This window comes from Ranitomeya imitator, chromosome 2 (genome assembly GCF_032444005.1).
Source record: "Ranitomeya imitator isolate aRanImi1 chromosome 2, aRanImi1.pri, whole genome shotgun sequence".
NCBI lineage: Eukaryota > Metazoa > Chordata > Amphibia > Anura > Dendrobatidae > Ranitomeya > Ranitomeya imitator.
The window spans coordinates 402,309,433-402,330,576 of NC_091283.1; the positions used below are offsets into that span (position 1 = coordinate 402,309,433).

At 43.9% G+C, this 21,144-nt stretch overlaps 1 protein-coding gene across 1 annotated transcript in view; it reads left to right on the forward strand.

The window, feature by feature from the left end:
• STX8 (syntaxin 8) overlaps positions 1 to 21,144 on the forward strand; it is a 289,427-nt gene that overhangs the window by 63,950 nt on the left and 204,333 nt on the right. Inside the window, exons 5-6 of the mRNA XM_069750636.1 lie at positions 11,442 to 11,572; positions 17,651 to 17,743. Of these exons, the coding sequence (XP_069606737.1) occupies positions 11,442 to 11,572; positions 17,651 to 17,743 (224 nt within the window). The remainder of the gene's footprint in view (positions 1 to 11,441; positions 11,573 to 17,650; positions 17,744 to 21,144) is intronic.

Consider the following 21,144-nt stretch of genomic DNA (forward strand, 5'->3'; position numbering starts at 1 on the left):
CATTCTGATGTCTGTCACGTCCCCCGGCGTCAGCTTCCCTGCACTGTCAGCGCCGGCCGTAAAGCAGAGTCACCGCTCTGCTTTACGGCCGGTGCTTACACAGTGCAGGGAAGCTGACGCCGGGGGACGTGACAGACATCAGAATGTAAGTATGTAGTGTTTTTTTTTTTTTTACTTTTACAATGGTAACCAGGGTAAATATCGGGTTACTAAGCGCGGTCCTGCGCTTAGTAACCCGATGCTTACCCTGGTTACCCAGGGACTTCGGCATCGTTGAAGACAGTTTTAACGATGCCGAAGTCTTTCCCCGGATCGTTGGTCGCTGGAGAGAGCTGTCTGTGTGACAGCTCCCCAGCGACCACACAACAACTTACCAACGATAACGGCCAGGTCGTATCGCTGGTCGTGATCGTTGGTAAATCGTTTAGTGTAACAGTACCTTAAGCTCCACATTGGGGAAAAAAATTCCTTCCCTATCAAGGAATCTAGTATATATAACCTGTAACATTATACTTGTCAAGAAAGGCGTCCAGTCCCCTCTTAAATTTTAGTAATGAATCACTCATTACAACATCATACGGCAGAGAGTTCCATAGTCTCACTGCTCTTACAGTAAAGAATCCGCGTCTGTTATTATGCTTAAACCTTCCTTCCTCCAGACGTAGAGGATGCCCCCTTATGCCTGTTTCAGGTCTATGATTAAAAAGATCATCAGAAAGGTCTTTGTACTGTCCCCTCATATATTTATACATTAACATAAGATCACCCCCTTAGGGTACCGTCACACTATAACATTTTGATCGCTACGACGGTACGATTCGTGACGTTCCAGCGATATCGTTACGATATCGCTGTGTCTGACACGCAGCAGCGATCAGGGATCCTGCTGAGAATCGTACGTCGTAGCAGATCGTATGGAACTTTCTTTCATCGCTGGATCTCCCGCTGTCATCGCTAGATCGGTGTGTGTGACACCGATCTAGCGATCTAGCGATGCGATCCAGCGATGCGTTCGCTTGTAACCAGGGTAAACATCGGGTAACTAAGCGCAGGACCGCGCTTAGTTACCCGATGTTTACCCTGGTTACAAGCGTTAAACTAAAAAAAAAACAAACAGCACATACTTACATTCTGGTGTCCGTCAGGTCCCTTGCCGTCTCTGCTTCCCGCACTGTGACTGCCGGCCGTAAAGTGAAAGTGAAAGCACAGCGGCTGTGCTTTCACTTTCACTTTACGGCCGGCAGTCACTGAGTGCGAGAAGCAGACTGCAAGGGACCTGACGGACACCAGATGTAAGTATGTGCTGTTTTTTTTTTTTTAGTTTAACGCTTGTAACCAGGGTAAACATCGGGTAACTAAGCGCGGTCCTGCGCTTAGTTACCCGATGTTTACCCTGGTTACCCAGGGACCTCGGCATAGTTGGTCGCTGGAGAGCTGTCTGTGTGACAGCTCCCCAGCGACCACACTACGATTTACCTACGATCACGGCCAGGTCATATCGCTGGTCGTGATCGTAGGTAAATCGTATAGTGTGACGGTACCCTTAGTCTTTTTTTTTCCAAACTAAATAGCCTCAAGTGTAATAACCTATCTTGGTATTGCAGACCCCCCAGTCCTCTAATTACCTTGTTCGCTCATCTCTGCACCCGCTCCAGTTCAGCTATGTCTTTCTTATACACCGGAGACCAGAACTGTGCACAGTATTCTAAGTGTGGTCGAACTTGTATAGAGGTAAAATTATGTTCTCATGAGCATCTATGCCTCTTTTAATGCATCCCATTATTTTATTTGCCTTAGTAGCAGCTGCCTCACACTGACCACTAAATGTGAGTTTGTCATCCGCCCAGAGTTTTAGAATTAAGCACATAGTTCTACATCTTATTACTTCTACCCAAGTGCATGACCTTACATTTATCCCCATTAAAGCTCATTTGCCATTTATCAGCCCAAGCTTCTAGTTTACATAAATCTTCCTGTAATATAAAATTGTCCTCCTCTGTATTGATTACCCTGCAGAGTTTAGTGTCGTCTGCAAATATTGAAATTCCACTCTGTATGCCCCCTACAAGGTCATTAATAAATATATTAAAAAGAAGAGGGTCCAATACTGACCCCTGTGTTACCCCACTGCTAACCACAACCCAGTCCGAGTGTGCTCCATTAATAACCACCCTTTGTTTCCTATCCCTGAGCCAGCTCTTAACCTACTTACACATATTTTCCCCTATCCCCATTATTCTCATTTTATGTATCAACCTTTTGTGTGGCACCGTATCAAAAGCTTTTGAAAAGTCCTTATACACTACATCTACTGGGTTCCCTTGGTCCAGTCCAGAACTTACCTCTTCATAGAAATTGATCAGATTAGTCTGACAGGAACGGTCCCTAGTAAACCCGTGCTGATACTGGGTCATGAGGTTATTCCTCTTCAGATACTCCAGCATACCATCCCTTAGAATGCCCTCCAGGATTTTACCCACAGTAGAGGTTAAGCTTGCTGGCATATAATTACCGAGTTCAGTTTTTGTCCCCTTTTTGAATATTGGCACCACATTTGCTATACGCCAGTCCTGTGGTACAGACCCTGTTATTATGGAGTCTTTAAAGATTAAAAATAATGGTCTATCAATAACCGTACTTAATTCCTGCAGTACTCGGGGGTGTATCCCATCCGGGCCCGGAGATTTGTAAATTTTAGTGATTTTTAGATGCCGCCGTTCTTCCTGCTGGGTTAAGCAGGTGACACTTAATGGGAAATTTTTGTTATCACTGATCATATTGTCTGCCATGGGATTTTCTTGTGTAAATACTGATGAAAAAAAGTCATTTAGCATATTGGCTTTTTCCTCATCCTCATCCACCATTTCACCCAAACTATTTTTAAGGGGGCCAACACTATCATTTTTTAGTTTCTTACTATTTATGTAGTTAAAGAATTTTTTGGGATTATTTTTACTCTCTCTGGCAATGAGTCTCTCTGTCTCAATCTTTGCTGCCTTGATTTGCTTTTTACAGAATTTATTTAATTTTTTGTATTTATTTAATGCCTCATCACTACCTATTTCCTTTAATTCTCTACATGCTTTCTTTTTGTCCCTTATTGCGCCCCTTACAGCTCTATTTAGCCATATTGGTTTCCTTTTCTAGTATGTTTATTCCCATACTATATATATTGTGCACAGGTCCTATCCAGGATGCTAATAAATGTCTCCCATTTTCTTTGTGTATTTTTATGTCTCAGGAAATCGTCCCAGTTAATTGCACCAAGATCCTCTCTCATCCGTTTGAAATTTGCCCTCCTGAAGTTTAGTGTCCTTGTAACCCCTCTACTACACATCTTATTAAAGGATACATGAAAACTTATTATTTTGTGATCGCTATTCCCCAAGTGACCCCCAACCCTTATATTTGATATGCGGTCTGGCCTGTTGGTTAATATTAGGTCTAGCAGTGCCCCCCTTCTTGTTGGGTCCTGAACCAGTTGTGAAAGGTAATTTTCTCTCATAGTTGTCAAAAACCGATTACCTTTACTGGAACTGCAGGTTTCTGTTCCCCAATCTATTTCAGGGTAGTTGAAGTCCCCCAAAATAATGACTTCTCCTTGAGTTGCTGCTTCATCTATTTGCTTTACCAGGATATTCTCAGTTGCTTCCATTATTTTTGGAGACTTATAATAACCCCCTATCAGTAATTTATTACTTTTCACCCTCCCCTTATCTCCACCCAACATATTCCTCAGCGATTTACAGTTTAACAGTTTCAAACACAAGTCATAAGTAACAACGTTAACAATACAATAATTAAAGCAAAATTATTATTATTATTTATTTATATATATAGCACCATTGATTCCATGGTGCTGTACATGAGAAGGGGTTACATACAAGTTACAGATATCACTTACAGTAAACAAACTAACAATGACAGACTGATACAGAGGGGCGAGGACCCTGCCCTTGCGGGCTTACATTCTACAGGATTATGGGGAAGGAGACAGTAGGTTGAGGGTTGCAGGAGCTCCGGTGTTGGTAAGGCGGTAGCTTCGCTAGTGATGAGGAGGCAGCGGGGTCAGTGCAGGCTGTAGGCTTTTTTGAAGAGATGGGTTTTCAGGTTCCATCTGAAGGATCCGAATGTGGTTGATAGTCGGATATGTTGGGCAAAGAATTCCAGAGGATGGGGGATATTCGGGAGAAAGTCTTGGAGGCGGTTGGATGAGGAGCGAATAAGTGTGGAGGAGAGAAGGAGGTCTTGGGAGGACCGGAGATCACGTGAGGGAAGATATCGGGAGATTAGTTAAGAGATATAAGGAGTAGACAGGTTGTGGATGGCTTTGTAGGTTAGTATTAGTAATTTGAACTGGATACGCTGAGGGAATGGGAGCCAGTGAAGAGATTTGCAGAGGGGGGAAGCAGAGGAGTAGCGAGGAGAGAGATGAATTAGTCTTGCAGCAGAGTTAAGGATGGACTGGAGAGGTGCAAGGGTATTAGCAGGGAGGCCGCAGAAAAGGATATTGCAGTAGTCAAGGCGGGAGATGATGAGGGCATGCACAAGCATTTTAGTAGATTGACAGTTGAGGAAAGGATGGATTCTGGAGATATTTTTGAGCTGGAGGCGACAGGAGGTGGAAAGAGCTTGGATGTGCGGTTTGAAAGACAGGGCAGAGTCGAAGGTTACTCTGAGGCAACGGACTTCCGGTACGGGGGAAAGCATGATGTCATTGATTGCGATAGATAGGTCAGGTAAGGAAGATCTATGGGATAGAGGAAAGATGATGAGTTCAGATTTGTCCACATTGAGTTTGAGGAAGCGAGAGGAGAAGAAGGAGGATATGGCTGATAGGCACTCTGGGATTCTGGAGAGCAGAGCGGTGACGTCTGGGCCAGAGAGGTAGATCTGAGTATCATCAGCATAGAAGTGGTACTGGAATCCATGGGACTTTATGAGTTGTTCCAAGCCAAGTGTATAGATTGAGAAGAGTAGGGGTCCTAGAACAGAGCCTTGGGGGACTCCAACAGAGAGAGGGTGGGATGAGGAGGTAGTATGGGAGTGGGAGACGCTGAATGTGCAGTTGGAAAGGTATGAGGAGATCCAGGATAGGGCGAGGTCTTTGATGCCAAAGGAGGAGAGAATCTGTAGTAAGAGGCAGTGGTCAACTGTGTCGAAAGCAGAGGACAGGTCTAGAAGGAGGAGTACAGAGTATTGTCCATTAGCTTTCGCGGTAAGTAGGTCGTTAGTGATTTTGGTCAGGGCTGTCTCAGTTGAGTGATGGGCGGAAACCAGATTGTAGATTGTCAAAGAGCAAGTTAGATGGGAGGTGGGAGGAAAGTTCAGAGTGGACGTGCTGCTCCAGGAGTTTAGAAGCGAATGGGAGCAGTGATATTGGGCGATAGCTGGACATAGCAGTTGGATCGAAGGTTGGCTTTTTAGGACGACCCTGCTCGTGAGAGCTTACAATCTACAATGAGGTGGGGGAGATACAAAGCACAGGTGTGTATTTACAATGATGTATTTACAATGATGGTCCAGCCATCTTCAGGGGGTGGGGCATAGATGGAAGTAGTGAATGGGCTACATACACACACATAAAATGACTTTTATTAGTGAACTTGATAGGCCGCTCTGAACAAATGTGTTTTGAGCGAGCGCCTAAAACTATGCAAATTGTGAATGGTCCTGATTTCTTGGGGTAAAGCATTCCAGAGGATTGGCGCAGCACTGGAGAAGTCTTGGAGTCGGGAGTGGGAGGTACGGATTAGTGCAGAGGTTAATCGAAAGTCATTTGCAGAGCGCAGCGGTCGGTTAGGCCGATAGGCAGAAATGTGGGAGGAGATGTAAAGGGGTGCCGCACTGTGGAGAGCTTTGTGGGTGAGAACAAGTACTTTGAATTGTATCCTGTAATGAATGGGCAGCCAGTGTAATAACTGGCGAAGAGCGGACACGTCTGAATACCGATTAGCTAGATGGACAACCCTGGCTGCTGCATTAAGGATAGACTGGAGAGGGGAAATTCAAGTAACGGGCAGGCAAATTAATAGAGCATTGCAGTAGTCCAGGCGGGAGTGGATCAGGGCGACAGTGAGGGTTTTTGTTGTTTCTATAGTGAGAAAAGGGCGGATTCTAGAGATGTTCTTTGGGTGTAAGTGGCATGAGCGGGCAAGAGATTGTATATGGGAGGTGAAGGAGAGATCGGAGTCAAACATAACACCCAGACAGCGCGCCTGCTGCCGGGGTGTTATTATGGTGCCACCCACGGAGAGGGAAATGTCAGATTTAGGGAGTTTAGTAGATGGCGGGAGCAGAAGAAGTTCAGTTTTGGAGAGGTTGAGTTTCAGATATAGAGCGGACATGATGTTGGAGACTGCAGACAGTCAGTGGCGTTCTGTAGTACAGCGGGGGTAAGGTCGGGCTGACGTGTATAGTTGTGTGTCATCAGCATAAAGATGGTACTGAAAGCCAAATCTGCTGATGGTCTGTCCAATTGGGGCCATGTAGAGAGAGAAGAGAAGAGGGCCAAGGACTGAGCCCTGGGGTACCCCGACAGCGAGAGGAAGAGGAGATGAAGTGGAGCCAGCGAACAGAACACTGAAGGAGCGGTCGGAAAGGTAGGAGGAGAACCAGGAGATAGTAGTGTCCTTAATGCCTAGTGACTGGAGCCTAGAGAGTAGGAGAGGGTGGTCAACAGTGTCAACAGCTGCAGAAAGGTCGAGAAGAATGAGCAGAGAGTGGTCACCGTTACATTTTGCTGTCAGAAGGTCGTTGGTCACTTTGATGAGTGCAGTTTCTGTCGAATGTAGAGGGCGGAAACCGGACTGTGAAGGGTCTAGGAGGGAATGAGTAAAGAGGTAATGGGTAAGGCCTCTTTCACAGTTCCGTTTTTTACAATCAGTCACAATCTGTCAAAATGTTGAAAAGACGGATCCTGTGCAGATTGTAAAAAAACGGGTGCACTTGGTCCGTTTTTTTTTTTACAGACCCGTCGAGGTAGTTGTTGCCAGAATTGGCTATGTGCACACGTTGTGTATGCGTGTTCGCTGCGTTTTTCCACTGCAAAAACGCATACACGACACAACTCATGTTAAAAATGATAAAAAAAAATTAAAAATCATGATATTCTTACCTTTCTGGTATTAGTATACATACATTTTCTGTATCTCTCTGCACCTCTATTCTTTCTTAACCCCTTAGTGACGGAGCCACATTTTTTAAATCTGACCAGTGTCACTTTGTGGTAATAACTCTGGAACGCTTCAACAAATCCCAGTGATTTTCAGATTGTTTTTTCGTGACACATTATACTTTATGATAATGGTAAATTTAGGTCAATATGTATTGAGTTTATTTATAAAAAACATAAAAAATTTGAGAAAAATGTTACAAAATTAGCAATTTTCAAACTTTGAATGATTATCCCTTTAATCCAGATGGCCATACCACAGCAAACCATTAATAAATAACATTTCCCACATGTCGGCTTTACATCAGCACCATTTGTAAAATGTTATTTTATTTTGTTAGCATTTTAGGAGGATTAAAAATGTAGCAGCAATTTTTCATTTTTTCCAGAAAATTTACTAAATTTATTTTTTTAGGGACTTATCCATGTTTCAAGTGACTTTAGGGGTCTCATATATTGGGAAAACCCCAAACGTGATACCATTTTAAAAACAGCACCCCCTGACATATTGAAAACTGCTGTCAGGTAGTTTATTAACTCTTCAGGTGCTTTAGAGGAATTAATGCAAAGTGGCATGATAGGAATGAAAATGTGTATTTTTACCACCTAAATGCCTCTAGCTTCTGAACAGATTACTACAGCCGTCTGACTCTAAGGGCGCTATTTGGTCATGAATTGCCGGCAAACATCAGGACCACAAAATCAAGATCTGAGGGCACCAATTTGGTTAAATAGGAAGCCCCCACACTCTGTTAACCATTTATAATGATGTAGTCACTATTGACAGCAGCATCTAAGGGGTTAAACAGATTTGGATGGTGCAAACACTGATCGTGGCTGATGTAGGAAGTTGTCAGCTTTAGTGGACAGCCGACAGCTGCTGGATTGTCACCTGTATGGGGATATAAGTCTCTTATATCTCAGGTCAGTTAAAAGGCGTATTGGCTGTCATTAAGGGTTAAATTATTAATTGATCTAACCCCACCCCCCATGCCACCGCCACCCCCAACTTCCTTATTTGTGCCCAGGTCTCTGTCTGCACTAGCTTCCCCTCCTATAAATTGAATACCCTCCCCCCCAATCCCTAGTTTAAACACTCCTCCAACCTTCTAGCCATTCTCTCCCCCAGCACAGCTGCACCCTCCCCATTGAGGTGCAGCCCGTCCCTAGCGTAGAGCCTGTAGCCAACTGAGGTCGGCCCAGTTCTGCAGGAACCCAAACCCCTCCTTCCTACACCAATTCTTGAGCCACTTATTAACCTCCCTAATCTCCCGTTGCCTCTCTGGCATGGCACGTGGTACCGGCAGTATTTCGTAAAATACCACGTTGGTAGTAATTAATTTCGGCTTGCAGCCTAATTCCCTGAAATCGTTTTTAAGGACCTTCCACCGACCTCTAACTTTGTCATTAGTGCCAATGTGCACCATGACCGCTGGGTCCTCACCAGCCCCTCCCAGTAATCTGTCCACCCGATCAGCGATGTGTCGGACTCGAGTGCCAGGTAGGCAGCACACCGTTCGACGATCCCTATCTTTGTGACAGATTGCCCTATGTGTTCCCCTAATAATTGAGTCACCCACTACCAGCACCTGTCTGGCCTGCCCTGCTTTCCTATTTCCCTCCTTACTGAAGCAGTCACTTTCAGAGGACATGCCTGGCTGCAGCAGTGCTACCCCTGTACTGGCACCCCCCTCATCTGTCAACTTAGCAAACTTATTGGGGTGTGCCAGATCACGACTAGCCTCCCTGGCACTCTTCCCTCTACCCCGCTTCCTAACTGTCTTCCAGCTTGCTGCTTCACCATCCTGCAGCTCCATCCCACCATCCCCCCCCTCATCTGTCCCATTGAGCGTCTGCTCTGTGAGCAGAAGACTCCTTTCCTTGTTGTCAATAGATCTCAGTGTTGCTAGCTGCACATTTAGATTCAGAATCTGGGCTTCCAAATGCACAACGTGCTCACATCTCGCACAGCAGTATGCACCCTCGACCGGCTGCTCTGGGACTGCATATGTGTGGCAAGATGTGCATTGGATGGCATTAACAAGAGTGGAGCACATTTCCTAATGGGGATTGCACCACACAGAAACGTTAAATTACACTGCAATATTAAGCAGTTTATCTGTGAATCCATCACCCGGGAGATAAAGACCTACTGTGGATTACATTACTGTGCAAGTGAATGAGATTTTTACAAATGCAGTGGACAATTCAGGGGAAATAAAAATGTGCTGTAGATTTTCAGCCGAATTGCATACTTGATCATTGTCAGAAAATTTTCATCATGTGCTGATTAATAAAAATATTTACGTACTGCATTGCTAAGATATTCTTTCCAGCAATCCTTGCTCTTTTCTGATCATGACTCATAGGTCCCTGTGGAGGAATGTAGCTGCAGGCACTGACCTTCAGATTAGAAAGGAGAATGCAGGAGAGCCTCTTTTTTAAAAGGTACCTTACATTTCAGGAGACTTTTCGGGATAAGCTGTCATGCGTGTGAGGAATAACTCTATTTCAGGCCATAATATGACTTGTATCCTGCACCTTTAAACAGTTTTCCCAGCTGAAGGCTATGTATAGCTTCCAGTTGTGTCTGTGCTAGTGGGTGAAGACTAACTCTTTATGATTGCCTTGCTCAGTACTCTCAAACATGAAGGATTTGTGCTCTCCTTTCTCTCTATCTAGCACATGTTGAGAAGCATAAGCAGTGTGGAGAACATTATACTGCACTATTTAACAGTGAAGCTGTAAATCCAGCCATGTGTTGTGCTAACTACTACAAAACAGCAGCATGGAAGACAGACATCAAACAGCAGAACTGAGAAGTGTAGCTGTAAATCCAGCACAAAACAGCGGTATGGAGTAGTGTAGTTGTGAATAAAACACTGGGTTGTGATGACTACTACAAAACAACAGGAAGGAGGACATTGAGCAGCAGTATTAAGCAGTGAAACAAAACGCAGAAAGCAAGGTGGAGAACATTATACAGCAGTATTTAGCAGCGTAGCTGTAATTCCAGCACTGGAGAGAAATAAAACACTCACAGCAACTGCTTTGTAGAAGATCATTTAAAAGCATTTCTGAGCAGTGTTGTGTGAATGGAGAACTTGGGTGAGATAAAACATGGAAAGCAGCAACAGCATGGAGGACATTATACGATAGTACTGAGCAGTGCAGCTGTGAGTGGAGCACTGGGAAATCATGAAACGTATTTGGAAGCAGCACTTTTGCTATTCCCTCCTTCTCCTCCTCCATAGACAGCTGTAATCTGATCCCTCATTAAGCTTGCAGTCAAACATGTCTTGAGCAGGAAACATTTTAACAACTTTTGCAGAAGAAATGGCTCATATGTGGAGAAAGACGCATATTTCTCTACAGACTTGCGAGTCTGGAAGAGAAAGTCTGTACATCTTAAGTCATAACCCATCCCTTGTTCCCTGCATCCATCCCAGACGTTGCCCAAAATCTACAACACGTGACCCCAGTGATCACATAACGATATGTTATGTCTTACAATGGCGGAATTCCTCCTTTTAAGGCAGGATTCACATAGCAATTTTTGCAAAGTTGCCCAATGCAATATTTTTGGATCCAGAAGGGAAAAAAAGTATAAACCCCCCTCCTTTATATTTTTCTTGCCTTCTGAACTGGCTTTTAGCTTTGTAAATCTCAGTCCTCCAGTCTGTACCACCTCTACATGCACGTTATATCAACTGTGTGTCTTTGCCCAATTTTTTAATGCGTTCCCCTATTTTAAAGACTTTATGCCCTATGCCCCAGAATATTTTTACATTAGGTTTGTGTACTTCCCGAAACCGATCAGTAGATGGCGCAGTACACCACCTAACGGCACGTTATACTGCAGTGAATAGACTCCGGGACCTCATCACTTTCCTCCATGCCCCTTTGCTGCACCTAATTTGCATCTTCTAACTTTTCCAGTTTAGGTTATGACATTTGGGAATGGAGCATTAAAGAGGTTTTGTAGGAGAAGAAAATGTCAAATAATAATAATTAATAAAAAATATATAAAAGTAATAGAAAAGGGGTCAGCAATGAGCCGGAACCCTTGACATCCAGCTTTGATGTCGCGCCAACAAATGATGCTCTCCAAGTCGGAAGTGACTTGCACTGATACCTGGAGTTGCTGTCAGGGCATGCTGGGAGTTGTAGTTTTGCTAGAGCTGGGGAGCCACTGGTTGGTGAACAATGCTCTATATTAGGTTGTCATTTAAGATTGCATCAATTTCTCCTTTTAATCTTTAACCAGGTCAAGTCTGATGGCCGGCGGCGGAGTTGCGGGATCTTCTCCGTACAATCCCTGGGTGTTGGAGGAACCGGAGGAGACACGAGGTCTTGGGATTGGGGAGCTGAGGCAACATCAGCAGCGGATGATAGCAGGTAACCTGTCCCAGCACGTGACATCGGGTGCAGTTTTGGACATGGTGACATCACATTCTTTGTGCTGATCCCTCCAGGTAAAGGTGATAGGCGTAGGGTAGGATACGCAGGACTCAAGATGAGGATATGATAAGATTGCAGAGTAATCATGCGACTCTGGAACAAAGCAGATTTCTTGGAAACCCTTCCTTTTAACGTCAATGGTGGAAAAGAAAAATTGCAAATATATCTGTATATACTGTAAATTTCACGCAGATCTGCAAAAATATCTGCACGTAAAACAAATGCAATATTTTAGGTGACCGTCTGGCCTTTGCAGTCTCAATTGATGATGTATGTGTAAAAGGGATTGCCTTACTCCCTATGTGCATAACACACAGCCCCTTTATCTCATGCCTGTGCACCCAGCTCACATGGACTCCCACAAAGCCCCCGTACATTACATGGACTCCCATTAAGCCCCCATACGTTACATGGACTCCCATAAAGCCCCCGTACATTACATGGAGTCCCATAAAGACCCCATACATTCCATGGACTCCAATAAAGCCCCCATACATTACATGGACTCCCACAAAGCCCCCGTACATTGCATGGACTTTCATAAAGCCCCCGTACATTACATGGACTGTCATAAAGCCCCCGTACATTACATGGACTGTCATAAGCCCCCGCACATTACATGGACTCTCATAGAGCCCCCGTACATTACATGGGCTCCCATAAAGCCCCCGTACATTACATGGACTGTCATAAAGGCCCCGTACATTACATGGACTGTCATAAAGGCCCCGTACATTACATGGACTCCCATAAAGCCCCCGTACATTACATGGACTCCCATTAAGCCCCCGTACATTGAGTGGACTCCCATAAAGCCCCCATACTTTGCGTGGACTCCCATAAAACCCCCACCCCGTACATTACATGGACTCTCATAGAGCCCGCGTACATTACATGGACTCCCATTAAGCCCCCGTACATTGAGTGGACTCCCATAAAGCCCCCATACTTTGCGTGGACTCCCATAAAGCCCCCGTACATTGCGTTGACTCCCATAAAGCTGCCATACATTGCGTGGACTCCCATAAAGCCGTCATACATTGCGTGGACTCCCATAAAGCCCCCGTACATTGCGTGGACTCCCATTAAGCCCCCGTACATTGCGTGGACTCCCATAAAGCCCCCGTACATTGCGTGGACTCCCATAAAGCCCCCGTACATTGTGTGGACTCCCATAAAGCCGCCATACATTGTGTGGACTCTCATAAAGCCGCCATACATTGCGTAGACTCCAATAAAGCCCCCGTACATTACATGGACTCCCATAAAGCCGCCATACATTGCGTGGACTCCCATAAAGCCGCCATACATTGCGTGGACTCCCATAAAGCCCCCCCCCCCCGTACATTACATGGACTCTCATAGAGCCCCCGTACATTACATGGGCTCCCATAAAGCCCCCGTACATTGCATGGACTCCCATAAAGCCGTCATACATTGCGTGGACTCCCATAAAGCCGTCATACATTGCGTGGACTCCCATAAAGCCCCCCTACATTGCGTGGACTCCCATAAAGCCGCCATACATTGTGTGGACTCCCATAAAGCCGCCATACATTGCGTGGACTCCCATAAAGCCCCCCCCCCCGTACATTACATGGACTCTCATAGAGCCCCCGTACATTACATGGGCTCACATAAAGCCCCCGTACATTGCATGGACTCCCATAAAGCCGTCATACATTACGTGGACTCCCATAAAGCCGTCATACATTGTGTGGACTCCCATAAAGCCCCCGTACATTGCGTGGACTCCCATAAAGCCGCCATACATTGCGTGGACTCCCATAAGGCCCCCCCCCTCGTACATTACATGGACTCTCAGAGCCCCCGTACATTACATGGACTGTCATAAAGGCCCCGTACGTTACATGGACTCCCATAAAGCCCCCGTACATTACATGGACTGTCATAAAGGCCCCGTACATTACATGGACTCCCATAAAGCCCCCGTACATTACATGGACTCCCATAAAGCCCCCGTACATTGAGTGGACTCCCATAAAGCCGCCGTACATTGCGTGGACTCCCATAAAGCCGCCATACATACTAGATAGCTGCACGAGCTTCTGGCCGACAACTATATCTCCCAACTCGCCCATGCACACGGACTCTCGGCCAACCGCTCCTGTGCCCGCAGGATGAATCCTTATCCTCCCTGACATCTTTAGTCTCTAGGCCTCCATACACATTTGATTGGTCAAGCCAACAGCGGGTTTGGTCGGCTTTAGTCAAGGCGTCTCCTGTACTATTCTGTGCATCTGAAAAACAGCAGCTATAACATATACCAATCAGACAGTGGCCAAAAAGACACTTTACGACTTCCGCTTGTTGACTGGTAGGTGTCTGCATGCAAGACTTCGATATTGATGACCTCTCCTTGGACACCCCCTTTATTATCACAGCTCTGTTCCTGGTGCTGTAGCTCAGATCACATTCACTTCAATAGGAGCTGAGCGGCCGTACCGAAAATGGCCGCTCCTCGCAGTATACTGACCTGTTGACCCCCCCCCACCAGATTTCATACTGACGACCCCTTTCAGATTGCATCGGTGACCACTTTGTAACATCCAGTTTTCACTTTCCTTCCCCGGCAGATGTGACGGGCAGATCTCCTATCCCCGGTGCGGCGCAGAAGTCTGTATTCGGCATCCTCCTCCTATTACACGTGGTGCTGATTGCATCCATATGTGATACCCTTTATAATGCCAGCCAATGCCAACGTTTATAACAATTCAGGCTCTCACCACCCGTCCGTCCTAATGGGCCTCAGCCGGGCAAAGCAGCGATCACCAACGCCCTTTTTTTTTCCAAAGTCCTGTCCACACCAATTATTAGACTATTTTCTGTGTGTAAGTACGCTCATACCATACCATTACAGAAAATTAGGCCTAATTTGTTGCAAACGTTTTCCCTGGGTCCAATTTCAAAAGAACAAAGCTGTCAGATCGACAAGATTACATGTTCTGGCAGTGCGAAAACGTTGCTAGAAATCAGCCTGCAAAAGAAAATCTCCCTAACCATCCAGTCTCACGACTCCACCAAGTGCCGCTCGCCGCCGGAGGTCCCGTATTCATAGCTCGCGCCGGGGATGAGAGAAGAAATAATTATTCACAGCATTTGCAGATTTTTTTTTTTTTTTTTAGGTATTTCTAACCAAAATTATATTCGTCCCTTTTATACATCTCTTTTCTTTCTGTATTTTCGATCCCAGGGCAGCAGCAGACCCTGCTTTTATGTAGTGATGTACTAGAAGACGAATTACAAAAAAGGAAAGGAAAAATAAGACCCCAAGAGTTTTCTAATGCAGAGAAAATGCAATTAGTGCACATCTGGGCTTCTGCACACTGACACCGCAATGCCTTTTTGGTGTCTGGAATCCGCGGAGATGTCCCAGATTAAGACTGAACAAATTGCTGTCTGGTCAATCCGTTCTAACCCTTTTTGTCCTGGGTTTCTAAACGTGTGCCCCGTCATATCAGCAGGTAATGTTAGGTAAATGCATAAAATACAACACTGCAGTATTTTTTGTTTTAGTCTGTTATAACATTCTCCACCCACATCCAGAGCTGCATTCAGAATTCTATAAATTGCATTAATTTCAATTGGAACGTGTAATACCTCACTTGACCTGTGGGCGAGCTGTTGAGAAACTCAACACTTACACCTGGATTTCCCAAAGCTTTCGGGTCATCACTGGATCAACGCGATTACCCCAGTTTTCAGTGGAACTTTCTAATGAAAAGGAGAATAAACTCTATCTTAACCCTTTACCACCATGCACTGGGTCTTTAAGAGGGTTGTCAACTGTTGGGAACAATATTTTTTTTTTCTTAATTCTATGTATTTAGGGCTAAAAATAATTTTTACAGTTGGGTTTCTTTAAAAATGTTGTACCATTTGGCTTTTACAGACTCACAATCAACTTTTGGTGTCGTCGGTGGTCATAAATCAGCTGAGAAGAGCTCAGAAAGAGACAAATACAGTTAGGTCCATATATATTTGGACAGAGACAACATTTTTCTAATTTTGGTTATAGACATTACCACAATGATTTTTAAACAAAACAATTCAGATGCAGTTAAAGTTCAGACTTTCAGCTTTCATTTGAGGTTATCCACATTAAAATTGGATGAAGGGTTTAGGAGTTTCAGCTCCTTAACATGTGCCACCCTGTTTTTAAAGAGACCAAAAGTAATTGGACAGATTCGATAATTTTAAATAAAATGTTCATTTATAGTACTTGGTTGAAAACCCTTTGTTGGCAATGACGGCCTGAAGTCTTGAACTCATGGACATCACCAGATGCTGTGTTTCCTCCTTTTTGATGCTCTGCCAGGCCTTCACTACTGTGGTTTTCAGTTGCTGTTTGTTTGTGGGCCTTTCTGTCTGAAGTTTTGTATTTAAAAAGTTAAATGCATGCTCAATATGGTTGAGATCAGGTGACTGACTTGGCTATTCAAGAATATTGCACTTTTTTGCTTTAATAAACTCCTGGGTTGCTTTGGCTTTATGTTTTGGGTCATTGTCCATCTGTAGTATGAAACGGCGACCAATCAGTTTGGCTGCATTTGGCTGGATCTGAGCACACAGTATGGCTCTGAATACCTCAGAATTCATTTGGCTGCTTCTGTCCTGTGTCACATCATCAATAAACACTAGTGACCCAGTGCCACTGGCAGCCATGCATGCCCAAGCCATCACACTGCCAACGCTGTGTTTTACAGATGATGTGGTATGCTTTGGATCATGAGCTGTACCATGCCTTCGCCATAATTTTCTCTTTCCATCATTCTGGTAGAGGTTGATCTTGGTTTCATCTGTCCAAAGAAAGTTCTTCCAGAACTGTGCTGGCTTTTTTAGATGTTTTTTTTAGCAAAGTCCAGTCTAGCCTTTTTATTCTTGATGCTTATGAGTGGCTTGCACCATGCAGTGAACCCTCTGTATTTACTTTTATGCAGTCTTCTCTTTATGGTAGATTTGGATATTGATACGCCGACCTCCTGGAGAGTGTTGTTCACTTGGTTGGCTGTTGTGAAGGGGTTTCTCTTCACCATGGAGATTATTCTGCGATCATCCACCACTGTTGTCTTCCGTGGGTGCCCAGGTCTTTTTGCATTGATGAGTTCACCAGTGCTTTCTTTCTTTCTCAAGATGTACCAAACTGTAGATTTTGCCACTCCTAATATTGTAGCAATTTCTCGGATGGGTTTTTTCTGTTTTCGCAGCTTAAGGATGGCTTATTTCACCTGCATGGAGAGCTCCTTTGACCGCATGTTTACTTCACAGCAAAACCTTCCAAATGCAAGCACCACACATCAAATCAACTCCAGGCCTTTTATCTGCTTAATTGAGAATGACATAACGAAGGGATTGCCCACACCTGTCCATGAAATAGCCTTGGAGTCAATTGTCCAATTACTTTTGGTCCCTTTAAAAACAGGGTGGCACATGTTAAGGAGCTGAAACTCCTAACTCCTTCATCCAATTTTAATGTGGATACCCTCAAATGAAAGCTGAAAGTCTGAACTTCAACTGCATCTGAATTGTTTTGTTTAAAATTCATTGTGGTAATGTCTATAACCAAAATTAGAAACATTTTGTCTCTGTCCAAATATATATGGACCTAACTGTAGATAGGTTTAAGCTCACTTATGGGTTTTCAGTTAATTCCTTCTGCAGCAGCAGTAGATGGGCTGTAGAAGACAAATAGTGCAAGATTTATAATAAAACCCCAGTTGCAAAAATTATTTTTATATTCCCAAAAACATGCAATTAAATTGAAAATTAAATAAAAAAAAAAATAATAATAAAAAGCGCCCCAAAAGCTCTGTAAATGTAAACCATTGGGATGGATTTGAAGTAGGAGCTGCACCCACTACCACTCTAAAAGCCAGCTTTGATCTTGGCCGGTTAACCCCTTAGATGCCTGGCATCTAAAAGGTTAGACCTTCAGAGTAATATCAGAAGTCCATATTCATAATGTTACATAGACATTCTTGCTTCTGCACACAGAACAAGACGCCGGCCTGGACGCCCTCTCATCCATTATCGCCCGCCAGAAGCAGATGGGATATGATATCGGAAATGAGCTGGATGATCAGAATGGTGAGTGACTAAGTGTCTTGGATTATAGCAGTAGGTAAATGGCCGCACCTTGCGATGTACTGCCGTTATTTGTAACTCTGGACCATTTGTCTGCATCATACAGGACATTTTCCACTAGTGATACTGATATTGTAATAGGCCGTGGCAGTATCGTCCTCTGCCGCTTGCAATGATGGTTGCTTAGGCCGCAAAAGTGACACCCAGAAATGTAAAAAAGGAGCACGGCAAAATACTCCAGTAATAGCAGCAGTCAAAACTATAGCCGGCGCTCACATATTCTTGAAAATATTGCCTTATTCATCTAATAGTAATAAAGGCACAAAAAATGGTTGAACACAACAGTACAAAAATTAAAAAGGCAGAAAAAAAAAATCCACCGCGCTTTCAGGGCAACATGTTTCAGACCTGCATGCTCCTTAACAAAGGACCATGCAGGTCTGAAACATGTTGCCTTTAAAGCAGAGATGTTGTCGCTCCCCTTTTCCCATTCAACAGGGGGCAGCAGGGAGCACATGAAAGCGGTTCTCCCAGAATACACTCCCTGACAGAAGTTATGTCGCTTATCCATGTTGTGTAAATAAAAGCTTATAACCTGATGTTAAATTCATCCATTGGTTGTATAAATTATTCTTTTGAAAGCTGAAACCCTCCGAAATGTGGTTTAGGTTAAGAAAATAAATTGGCATCAATGCAGAAATATTGATCAGTTAATGGACACAGAATGGTCAGATTTTGGCAAGAAGTTTTGTCGACCACAGAAAGTAATGTGATATTCAAACAAATAATTAACTTAAAATACAAATATATGTTGCATAACATTGGTGAATGAAGTTGTGGTGCTATTAGAGTCATATTTAATATTTTGTGAGACTTCCATGAGCTTGAAGGGCTGCATCCATGCGGTTCAATAATGATTCATACAAGTTATTAATGAAGTCATCAGGAATAGCAAAGAATGCAGTCTTACATGCCTCCCAGAGTTCATCTAGATTCTTTGGTTTTGTCCTCCAAGCTTCTCTTTCATCCTACCCCGAACATGCTCAATGATGTTCATGTCTGGTGACTGGGCTGGCCAGTCCTTGAGCACCTTGATCTTTTTTGCCTGGAGGAACTTTGTTGTAGAGATGGATGTATGAGATGGAGCACCATCCTGCTGCAGAATTTGACCCCTTTTATGTTTTGGAATATAAGAGGTGGCTAATACTTCTTGATCTTTTGGCTATTGATATTGCCTTCCACCTTGCAAATGTTTCGCACACCCCCATCCTGAATGTAACCCCAGACCATGATCTTTCCACCACCACATTTAACTGTTTCCTGGGTGTATTTTGGATCCATACGGGCGCCAGTATTTGCGGCGGCTGTGGTGTAATTCTACTGAAGATTCATCAGAGAAATCCACCTTCTGCCACTTTTCCAGCTTCCCATCTGTTTAGCAGGCTGTGGGACTTTGCAAATGCCACACGGTTTTTTATTTCCCTTTTGTTTGGTGCTGGCTTCTGGGCACTGATTCGACCATGGAGGTCATTTCGAGACAGAATCCTACAAACTGTTCTAGTTGGCACAGGGACTTGAGGTGACCAGGCCTGTTGGAGCTCTGCTGCAGTGCAAGAGGGGCTTGCTTTGGATTTTCTAACCAACAAACGTTCCTCCTGAGCTGTTGTCTTGCGGGGTCTGCCAGACCTTGGCTTGTCAAACACATCTCCAGTCTCTTCAAATCTTTTTTTAATTCTTTGTACTTGATGCTGAGACACATTATAGGTGCCAGCCACCTCTGCAGTGGATCTGGTCTTCAGCCTCTTGATAATCCAGGCTTTGGTCGCTGGGTGGATTTTTGGCATGTTGTCAGAGCTCAAGTTGCAGTTCAAGTGAAGGTCTGGGGTGCTGGGATTGTTTTTATACACACACACTAATTAACCGATCATTTACTGAGCACGGGTGAGGATGTAAACTAGAATTGGGTGCATTTTATGACCAGGTGACAAAACTTTTGTCTTGCTAAAATCTGACCATTCTGCGTCCATTAACTGTTCAATATTTCTGCATTGATGCCAATTTATTTTCTTAACCTAAACCACATTTCGGAGGGTTTCAGCTTTCAAAAGAATAATTTATACAACCAATGGATGAATTTAACGTCAGGTTATAAGCTTTTATTTACATAACATGGATAAGCGACATAACTTCTGTCATGGAGTGTATACAGAAGGTGTAGTCTTTGCTACATCCTAAATCATAACTACGGCAACACCCAGATGTAAAGAAGGTATATGGTAAGGCCTAATGTTTAGGAAGAAAGGCTCTATCACTAATGCTTATTGTCCTCCATAAGGGACTCGCTTTTCAATTTGGTCACTATATTTACCGATAACCAGTGTTGAGTGAAATTGCCGATATTTTGATTCACCGGTTTTCTCGAATTTGGCCAAGAAATTAAATTTGTATTAAATATATGTCTTATGATGCTGGGGGGGTAAAAAAGATTAATACCAAATCCCTGACCCTCACCTTGACCACAGAGCTCCACACTTGGTTGTTCTTGGCTAGTCTTCACTCATAGTCCACCGATATTCAAGCCAAGGGCCCCATCGTGTCATCTGCACCTTCGGTGCTCACTAGGCTTCATAGTGCCGTGACATTGTGAGATCTACTGAGTGCCAGAAGCGATGAAGACTGGATCGGAACAACCAAGTGGGGAGCAGTGTGTACAAGGTGAGTGTCTGGTCAAGGAAAGATGGCATTATTATAATTATTATTTATTACTTTTTTTTTTTTTTCATTTTTTTAATTTATTTTAGTGTTTCTTTTTTTTAGCTTTTTCCAGCACTGTAGAACCTTTGTATGTCCTAATCGTATGCTAATATGTGGATTAAAAAAAACACTTAAAATATCCCTCATCCCCCCAAAAAAAAACAAACAAAACTTTACTTTCGTATAAAATACATTTACTTGCGCAAATCCTAAAAAAAAAAAAAAATACAGTGCCATGTTAATATATGAAGACAATTAAACTAAATTAAAGTTATTTCTATGGCAATGACACGGAGCAAAGATTAAGGAATGTAGTTGGCCATTGGGGATCAGATCAGCTGAGAATGGGGCCGGACATGTTGCTGAGTGATGGCAGAATAGGGGTTAACCCTATGTAGTGGCTGGTATGATGTCATCGCCATGATGTCACTGGTTTCTAGAGGAGAGATTCTCACCCGCTTCCCCAGATCCTGGCTTGGCCGCTTGCTCTTTTCTTGTCAAGTGGCTGATATTTGCAAGGTGCTTTGTCCTGCGCTGGGTCAAGCAGACAAGAAAACAAATCATTTCCTCAAGGAAGGGTGTTTTTTTTTTCTTTTTTCTCGTACCCTGCCAAAAGCGACACATCTCTGAATGTAAATATTTGTCTCTTG